This window comes from Gambusia affinis, linkage group LG13 (genome assembly GCF_019740435.1).
Source record: "Gambusia affinis linkage group LG13, SWU_Gaff_1.0, whole genome shotgun sequence".
NCBI lineage: Eukaryota > Metazoa > Chordata > Actinopteri > Cyprinodontiformes > Poeciliidae > Gambusia > Gambusia affinis.
This window is the reverse complement of record NC_057880.1, coordinates 4,931,064-4,941,108: the sequence shown is the minus strand read 5'-3', so window position 1 is coordinate 4,941,108 and position 10,045 is coordinate 4,931,064. Positions and strand designations below refer to the sequence as shown.

The 10,045-nt window shown below is 41.2% G+C and overlaps 1 protein-coding gene across 1 annotated transcript; it reads left to right on the top strand.

Annotated features, from left to right (window-relative positions):
• Positions 1-2,193: 2,193 nt before the first annotated feature.
• Positions 2,194-6,335, top strand: LOC122842383 (protein FAM161A-like). The gene is made up of 4 exons (XM_044136186.1): positions 2,194-2,399; positions 3,643-3,923; positions 4,924-5,100; positions 5,313-6,335. The coding sequence occupies exons 1-4, from the start codon at positions 2,301-2,303 to the stop codon at positions 6,040-6,042; spliced, it is 1,287 nt and encodes a 428-aa protein (XP_043992121.1). The 5' UTR covers positions 2,194-2,300; the 3' UTR covers positions 6,043-6,335.
• The last annotated feature ends 3,710 nt before the right edge of the window (positions 6,336-10,045 follow it).

Sequence of the window (10,045 nt, the reverse complement as noted above, 5' to 3'; positions counted from 1 at the left end):
CATGTTCTTTAAAACCTTTTGTGTTTTGATGTGGAAGAGTGAACAGTTCAGCACTGAGCAGTGACACACAAAACAATATCTAAACCATTTGTTTTTATGCAGCATGATCAACTGGAATGACGAAATAGATGACGCAGCAAAGAAGTAAACTAATGTTAAACGTACTGGGCCGTGCTCTTTTTTCTTGTTCTCGATGTTTTCCAGGTTGACGTAGCACTGATTATCTGAGTTCGAATTCAAAGCTTTTGAATTTTCCCCATATACTTCCCACTATGCAAGGATTTTAGATCATTCTCATTCTTCATGTTTTTTCAACAGTTTACACCTTTTGGAATTACAATTGAATTAAATCACATTAGTTGTCGGACAAAAGAAATGTGGAGAAAATATAAAAGGTGTTATGTGTGCACTCATAATCTTTTGTAACGGTTACATTTCTAGACTTGTTTTTATTTGCAGTCACTTGAACATTTTTTATCGTTATTGTTTAACCGCCGTTGGTCCAATCCGCCTTGTTGGACCAATAGAGTCCAACACGTTGAACCCTAAGAACTTTAAAAATGGCTTCCAGATGAGTTTTTGCGCACTTCTACTTGTTGGGCCCAAGTCAGTGGGCCAATATGAAACCTGCAGACTATCCCACTTGAAACCCACTTTTTAGCCCATTTGGTACCTAGTGGGTCCATTTTGTACCTGGGTTTTCATTGCTTCATTTGCATTACTTATACCACTACCATTATAGTACTTGAAAAGGGTCTCAAAACAACAATATGATAATTTATCGCGATAACTTCTGGGACAATTAATTGTCCAGCAAAATCTGTTCTTGTGTCAGACCTGTTTGTAGAAGGAGGCGCTGGTGATTTACAGCCTGATACTTTGAGTGCAGCGCTTCGTGACATTTGTATTGACCTCTGGGTTGATAACGTCTGGAGGGTGACCTGGCTGCTGTCCTGTGGGCTTGTTGGTGGCAGGTAATAAATAATAAATATGTAAGTCAAATATCAGGACAGGACAAGTGGAAAACAAAGCATCTACTTGTGAAAGGCAGTAATTACTGATCAAACTGGTATCAAATATCACACACCTGTGTAAAGAGAGGAAAGGGTTGCAAAGCCGTTCCTCCGGGACTCTTACACAGACAGGTGGTGGAAGCAAAAGAAGAAGGCAGGAGACAGATGGCGAGAGCTGCCGAAGCAGGAGATGAACAAGTGTGTCAGGAAAGCAAAGTAAAAGGATTATCGGTTGGTGGTATAACTCTCCAACTTCATCTGTCAGCTCCTGAGGCCAGGTCTGTTTTCACCTGAGCTTAACTTATGAGCCAATCTGCAAAACCACAGAAAAGAAAAAACATAAAATAAATCTTTTTTTGATAACACTAACTTATTTCATGCTTGGTAAGTTTTAGTAGAATTTAAATACAATTAAAATTCAACTTAAAGTGTATTTCATTTATTTTTAATGTGGTGAAGTGCAACTATATGTACACTAATATTTTAAATGTATTTGAATTTTTGTGCTTATTCTATGCTAGAATTATACATTTTGATTTTTAAGTGCATTTATAAACCTGTTCACTTTGAACTTGCATTAAAAATAAAATATGTTCTAAATAAATTCCAAATCTATTCTAAATCTATTAAAACTCTTTCCATAACACCTTACAAATATTTTAACAATGGGCATAACAATGATCTTGAAGCACTGACAGACCACACAACTTCTAAAATAACGTTCATAACACAGAGCAGTGGAAAGCCTTGATCACACTGGGTGTTGATAAACTTGGTCGGATAAAAAAGTGGCACAAATGTGCAGCAGTGTACGTCCTTCTCTTTCCGTCTCTGCGATGTTTTGACCCCATTTTGCATCGCAGGCCCCTTCCAAGCCCCCAACAGATGCAGCCTGCCGATCAGCTCTCGCACCGTGGCGTTAATCTGAAAATCAGATCAGGCCAAATTCACTCTGACATCTAACACACTCATGATTACGCCCCTATAAGTGAAAAGCCCAGGGGGACCATATGGCCCACCTGGCCAGCAGTCCTTCATGTAAGAGGATAACGCTGGTAGTCTGCATGTGCGAGAGAGAGAGAGCGAGAGAGAGAGAGAGAGAGAGAGAGAGAGAGAGAGAGAGAGGGGAGTCTGTGCTAATCTTTGCTGCCATCTTAACAGGCTGTTTGTTCAGCAGGTCAGTGTGTAGACTGAGGTGACGGAGGAGGATACACTCACACCCACACTCACACACACGCTTCTGGCTCCTGGCTGATTTCAGAGGAAATAAGGAAGAACGTGGCAGTCATGTACCGGTCGCCTGCTCTGGAGAACAATGAGCTGATGGCTTTGTACGGGCAGCAGAGAGAAATTTACTTTGAGAAGGACGAGGACTGCATTAGTGAGGTGAGGCTTTATTTATACCCAGTGTGGCTCTAATGGTAATTATCCTCATTTCAAATCCACAACTTTTCTTTCTCTTCCATCCAGCAATTTTCAGCTGAAGTTTAGACTTGAATCAGACCCATTTAGAAGGATCAGCCTCTCTGTTGTCCTGCGAAGGGGTTCAGGTGTGACAGCAGCAAAAAGATTCTTAAAGCGTTAAAATAAAAAAAAAATAACAAAAAAAGATTAATAGTAAAAATAACAGACTATAACAGAACTGTGCAGTTATTACAAATTCACACCTTTTTAAAAATACATATAATTTGCATTGTACATTGAAATACATTTAAAGTGTATTTGCGTGATGATTTTGATGATGATGTTTGACAAAATGTAACGTTTATTGCTTGTTTTGTAGTTGAAGACTGTATGTTGAACTTTGAACTGCCTAGTTGCCGAAATTCGAATAAACTTGACATAAGTTGAGAAAAAGATACAGATTACATGCTGACAGAAAATATCACTTTAGTAAAATGTTACTGCTTGACTACTGTGTGCTTTGGTAGGACACTTTTTCAGGAAATTAACAGGGAGGATTTTATTTTTGTGGACACAAATGGAAGTCAAGTTCCAGTAGAGTCATTTGTAACTTTAAATAGACTCTTAATTACATGTCTTATGATGATTTGTTTTATTCGTAGAAATAATACAAATAATCTTATGTAGTTAACTACATTTTAATATCTCAGCTAAAAATGTGTTTCAGTGTTAAAAATGTAACTTAAAATAGGACTCGTATATCTGCAGAACCGCTGAAGAGGGTTAAAACAAAATGTTATTTTTGTTAATGATCAGCTGTAGCTGCAGTAGCATTCCAAACACTGGAAAACAACATGTTTTTCCTTTATGTAAATTAATTAAAACTAATATTTCTAACTGTTTTTGGGGTATAAGAAAATCAAAAATAATAATAAAAAAAGCATAAACTTCAGTGCACTTTTTTATGTGTACATCACCTCAGCACAATGTGTTAAAATACTTTTAAAAAAAACAACAAAAAAAACATCAGCATTAATAAAACTGGAAATCAGATTTAGCCTAAAAAGCATGATCACATCTATGCGTTAAATGATACTCCAAGCTGAAACCATGAAAATAAAATCTTCCTGTTTTACATAAAGTCAGCTCTCACTAGCGCCACCTGAAGGTTTGTTTCTCTAATAAAACAAAATATTATAATATTATTGAACATCCGACCCGCCAGGAGAACGACCAGGACTCAGAGTGCAGCGAGGACGGAAGCGGCGGCCGAGGCGGCCACAGCTCTCTGTCGCTGGAAATCTACGGCCTGCAGAGGGAGGAGAGCGTTTTCTTCTCCAACCAGGAGTACTACAGGAGGCTGGAGGAGCTGAAGAGCGCCCACCTGAGGAACATGGCCGACCTGGAGAGGATGTACATCAGCCAGGGGCAGGACAGGCGTGGAGGAAGGGAGGATGACGACGTTCTGGGGAGAGGGAGCAACAGTGAGGAGAAGCAAATGTTCTGGTCAGAAATGTTCAGCTGTTCCTTATCGATGTTTGTTCATGTTGTGGAAGCTGCAAATTTTGTCACGTTACATCGACAGACCTTAAAGGGGCATTATGCTGTGTTCTCCAGGCGTGTAGTGCTATTTTGTAGCATAATCTAGTAATTATGTGAACTGCAGTTATTATAAAAATAATAATAATTTATATATATATATAATAACACTGAAAAACAATTTTATTTAATTATTCAACATCTTGAAATTAGGACTCTGTCTCCTTAAAAACAATTCTACTCTTTCTGAAACTCCACCTTCACAACATGGCTCCTCTATTAACCCTTTTACCAGCGTTTCACTGAGAAATTGCTCGTATAATGAGCTCAGGAGAGGCACAAATGCAAAAGGTGTTTGCTAATTGGCTAGTCTGTAGGAGCTGAGTGGGGAAGCCACGGGAGAGCTTCCCCACTTAGAAATTGCAGCTCCAAGGAGGAGCTGCATCCTGAAGGCGGGGCTAGGTCCAGCCAGGCATTTTGGACAGTTGAATGGTTGCCATGGGAGATTAAAGGATGTCTCAAACATTCATGAAATGTTTGAGACACAGTTGTGTCCAAACTCTGTACTGTATGTTTTTGGTGAGGGAATCATGTTATAACATGATTATATACATGAAACTGCCCCTTCAAGGTATTTTTGGTGTCATCTTACTAGACAGAACACAAATAGTACTTATTTGTGCTCTGAAATGTATGTGATACACCATTCCAGTTTCTTTCTCAAAGAAATTTTTTTTTGTAAGTCGTGGAGAAGTTAAAAGAAACTGTAAAACTTTGATGAAGACAATAACTGATACATAAAGACACAACCTCAAACCTACTCAGTTGTGGTAGATTTAGATGCCATCTAAATCTTGACTTTCGTTTTTATCTTGAATCAGGCTGATTTTGATTCTAGATATCGTTAGGCAAATAAATGCAAGTCAAGCGTGCAATAACTCAGGACTTGTAAATGTTTTCATGACAGGAAGGGTAATAGCGCCTTCTCTGGCAGCGGCCCCACCAGGAGGCTGCAGAGGATTAATTCCCAGGAGGAGCTGGACTTCCGTGACACTTCCAGCGGCTCTGACCAATCAGAACTCAGCGGAGAGGATTTCCTCGGAGAACTGGGCTGGACTTCCAACCAGCAGCAAACCCTTCAGAGGTTGGTCCTGAAAGTCAGCTTTCACTGAAAGGTTCAGATTGCTATTTTTGAAGATATAACTCTTAAAAAAAACTATTCCTCAGATTGTCTGTGTTGTCTCTTGTTAAGCTGGTTTATTATCAGTCCTTCTAGTCTGGGCTGTAAGTCTCCAACGCCAATATTTTGTGCTACTTGAGTTGAATCAAAACATATCCTTTTGTACTTTCAACCAGAAAAAGGATGCATGGTCACGAACACATGATGGCCAAGAAGAGCTTCAGGTTTCAGCCGAAAGCCCCTTGTCCCAAACCACAGGGAAGATTGCCCCATCAAACAGGTGCCAGAGCTCCGTCCGGCTCCAAAGTTACCGTCCCCAAACCCTTCCAGATGATGCTGAGAGAAGAGGAGAGGAAGAGGCACAGGGTGCGGACGCGTTCCGAGGTCGAGCTGGAGAACACGCTGCTGAGGCGAGAGCTGGAGGAGCTCCGAGAATGCCAGAAGAAGTTCAGAGCTTCGCCCGCGCCGGCTCACATCCACCTGCCTCTCTACGAGGTCATCAACTGTCGCCCCAGAGGCGGCCGCAACAACAGCGTCCCTGACAGGAGCCAGGAGCCTTTCCGATTCTTGGAGAGGGAGAGGAAAAAGAGGGAAGCCAGGATAGCTGCAGCGTTGGGAAACTTTAGTCGGAGGGAGGAGAGACAGGGCTTCAAGGCCACGCCGCTGCCCAGCTCCGTGTACCGTAGCAAACGTGCCAAGAGCCCAAACCGCCACCACCAACTTCACACTGTCTTCATGATGGAAAGAGAAGCCACAGAGGGCCAGAGTGATCAGAGCTCCGACCCAGAGCAAGAACCCCGGCAGTCTGATGGCTCCCTAGACTTCAGCGGGTCGCAGAGATGTTCGTCATCCAAGTCAGTGAAGAAGCAGATAGAGCTGTCCATTGAGATGAAGGAGAGGAAGTAGTTTGTCACCATCCATTTCAAAGTCCGAGGCAGAAACGTCTGTAAGCATCTGTAGCCAAGTGGATCCCAGCTTCTTCTTCTTCTTTACTCTTTTATCATGTAAAAGAATAAGTTTGCATTGCATAGTTGAGCAGTAGCTACGTTGCTCTCTGTACAATCAGCTGGTAGCTCAGGAGGTATACATCTTTATGAAACACATGGTTGAACTAATGTTAATGTTTTAGAGCATCATTAGTGTAATAATATGTGACCGGCTCTGTGCAAAATAAATTTGATTAATTTTGCAGTCTTCAACTGTCTGTTTCTCGGCGCTTCTTGCCTCAGCACATTGTGGAGTAACATTTGCTTCCAGCTAAAACACACATCAGAAAATGTCACTGCAACTTGTGAGTTTTAGAAAAGCCATTAACCTACCATACTTATCTGTAACGGTCTGTGTTACACTGCATTTGAAGAAGACTCAGAATGAAGACAGTCTCTTGGAGAGGATTCTTAGGGTTGTGTCCATAATTTTGTTGATATTATGTACAATCCTTCTTCACACCATAAGTGGTTCCACAGTAGTTCCCAGAACAGAACCAGCCTTCTTTACCACCAGAAATGGCTTCTTGTCTGTTTCTGGAGACGACCAGACAACTGCAGAATTATCTGAGTATTTCTGCAGGTGACAGAAATCGGATTTGAGCTAGAAGACTGAAGTGTACAGAGTGAAAACAGTACAGTCCCCTGTGATGCTCCTGACTGTCTTGTTCGACAAGATGGTCAGCACATAGTCCTTCGGTCTCACAAACCACTCAGGTGGACCAAGAGGATTCTCTCCAGGACCTTCAGGGTGTGGGATGCCGGGTAACAGGTCTACAGTCATTAATAACATATAGGTGAGTTTTCCTTGGTACTGGAACAAGGCAGGATGTCTCAGTGGAACATTTTCTTGGGTCAAGAAAAGGCTAAAGGTGAAGAGGTGCTGCAAAATCCACCATCTGGACTTTCATCCTTCTTCTGGTTCAGTCTCTCCAGCTGCCTCTTCACCTGACTTCTAGATATGTGGGAGGGAGAGGAACAGGGAGCAGCAGTGACTAATGCCGTCTCATATTAGAAAAACAAGATGTGAAAGCTCCCATTGAAAAATATCATTTCTCTGTCATTTGCAACTTGAACAGGTTTTAATACCCTCCCCTATAGTTTAGATGGTTTCCTGCTTTCTGATTGGTTTGTTACAGAAGAAGAGGCATTCTTGCAGGAATGAATGTCAGATTATAACAATCACTTTCTTCAATATCGCCTGTTTTTGCCTCAAGCTCTTATCTTCCAGTCATCTTCGCTGAACAGAGCATCTCAGTAGCTCAAGTAAGGAGCCAATTTTTTTGTTTGATCTGAAATAGTATCAGCACTAGTTCCTGATTGAAAATGCTTAGTTATATACTGTATTTTAAAAGAACCGTATTTGGTTCAGAACAATTCAGTCCAATTTGGACAACTTGAACCATGTCTTAGATTTTCTGCTCATCCGGGGGTCCATATTCGGTTGCAGTAGAGAGACGCCTTATTCAAGCTGTGATCTCAATCCTAAGTGGTTCCCAATGGATAAAAGTCAATGTTGAAGAAAAAAGTTAGCTTTCTATTAGTTATTAGCATTCTACAGTAGCAAACAATCCACAAATGCTTTCAATAACAAAAAAAATATATAGTCTTAAATATTTAGAAGCAAAACAGACGAATAAAGTGAATCACTTCCGATGTGTCTTATGATCCACATCTGAAGCGATTCAGATCTGAATTTTTATTTTTTTGCATCTATAAATAAAAAAAATTGAACTGTTGAAATAGTTGCAATGCAATCCTCTATCCACAAGATGGCATGACTTGACTGACTGTGAGTGACCTTGACGCCCGTGACTGACTGACTCATCCATCCATCCATCCATCCATTTTCTGAACACCCTTCTTCCCTAATGGGGTCAGGAGGGTTGCTGGTTCATCTCCAGCTGCGTCCCGGGCGGGAGGTGGGGTTCACCCTGGACAGGTCGCCAGTCTGTCCAAGGCAACACAGAGACATACAAGACAAACAACCATTCACACACACACTCACACCTAGGGAGAATTTAGAGAAACCAATCAACCTGACAGTCATGTTTTTGTACTGTGGGAGGAAGCCGGAGAACCCGGAGAGAACCCACCATGCACAGGGAGAACATGCAAACTCCATGCATGTTCTCTATGCATGTTCTCTATGCATGTTCTCTATGCATGTTCTCTGCATGGAGAACATGTATGTTCTCCATGCATGTTCTCTGCATGGAGAACATGCATGAACTCCATGCAGAAATACCCCGGACCTTGTTGCTGCAAGGCAACAGCTCTACCAACTGCGCCACTGTGCAGCCCTTGACTGATTCATTCACTCGGAATTTGTCCCGCACCGCCCCCACCTTGACGCCCGCCTTGTCAAGAGTCTACTGGCATCAGTATGCAGCATGCAGTCAATCTGGGGAGACTGAAGAAGGAAAATTACTCTCACTGTCCAGATAAAACCGGATGGTAAAGGAAAGTTTGCCTCTGAAGGAAGTCTTTCAGCAGTCTTTCCGCGATGCATCTCCCTGTCCTATGGCTTATGTTAGGTAAGTTCCAGTGTTTATTCGCAACTGCTGCTTTTCCCATAGGATTTACCTGCGCGTCATGAATTCATATCAGTTAGGTTAATTGCTTTGCATTCCGACTTCATCACGTTATGTAAGCTAAGCTATTTTAACGTCGGAATACAGCTAGACGTCTTTATTCATTCATTGAGCTACTTGCCGGAACTACTTTGTTAAATAGACTGAACTTATCTAGCGCTTTCCCAGTCATTTTGAACCACTCAAAGCGCTTTACACTCACAAACACCGATACGCAGGCAATTTCGGGTTAAGTGCCTTGCCCAGAGGCACATCGACATGTGTCAGGAGGAAGCTGTGATTGAACCTACAACCTTCCGATTGCAAGACGACTACTCTACCATAGAGCCACAGTCGTGTGTATAGTCAAACACACACACGTGCGTGTATTTGCATGCTGTCAGCTAAAGTGTTTTTTGGATCATTGAAAAGCTGATGAACGTTTATTAAAATGGTTTAAAGAGTTGATGGTTTTATCAGACAGCAACAACGAGTGCATGTCTTGCTGTTTTCTCCATGTATTACTAGGTGTATATATATATATATATATATATATATATATATATATATATATATATATATATATATATATATATATATATATATATATATATATATATATATATATATATATATATATATATATATATATATATATATATATCATCATGCGTGTTTTCATATTTGGCGTTTCAAATTTGTAAAGCCAGCAACAAAAGCCACGATGAGCAGCAGAGATTAAACCGGAATCTTTTAAGTTGGTGCGCTTCAGTAAATTGTTATTGACATTAAGAATCAAGTAGTAAGCAAGTTTTGCTCAACAACTGATGTTAGTGAAATTGGTGGTGGCCCTTGATATGGGCCATATGGGTAGTTGCCCAGGGCAGCAACAGTAGGAAGGGGGCCACAGAAGCATATGATAAGAAAAAAAAACAACAACAACCTGTCAGTTGCACTTTGAACAGGTTTTCCAAACTTTCTCCTTTTATTACATTGCTGTCAATTCGGAGTCAATTCGACTGTGGTTGCAACGCACCTTATTTCTCTCCAGAATTCAGATGATTTTCTGTATTTTCGCTGGTCTTTGAGGTGGCAGTAGGAGGGTTTTAATCAGGACCCCATTAACACCAGAAAAGGCATTGGATGTATTAGACGTAAATTAGATGTTGACGCTCTCCTTTTATTAACTTGATGGTCATTGCCGTAGTGGACCTGTCCAGGGTCAAGAGCCAAGAGGCGGCTCTTGCACGTTGATAGGCACCAGCACCTCTCGAAACCCTAATAGGGACAATAAGCATGTAAGACAATGGATGGATGTGAAGCAGATGCTGACAGTCGACCACGAGGCTT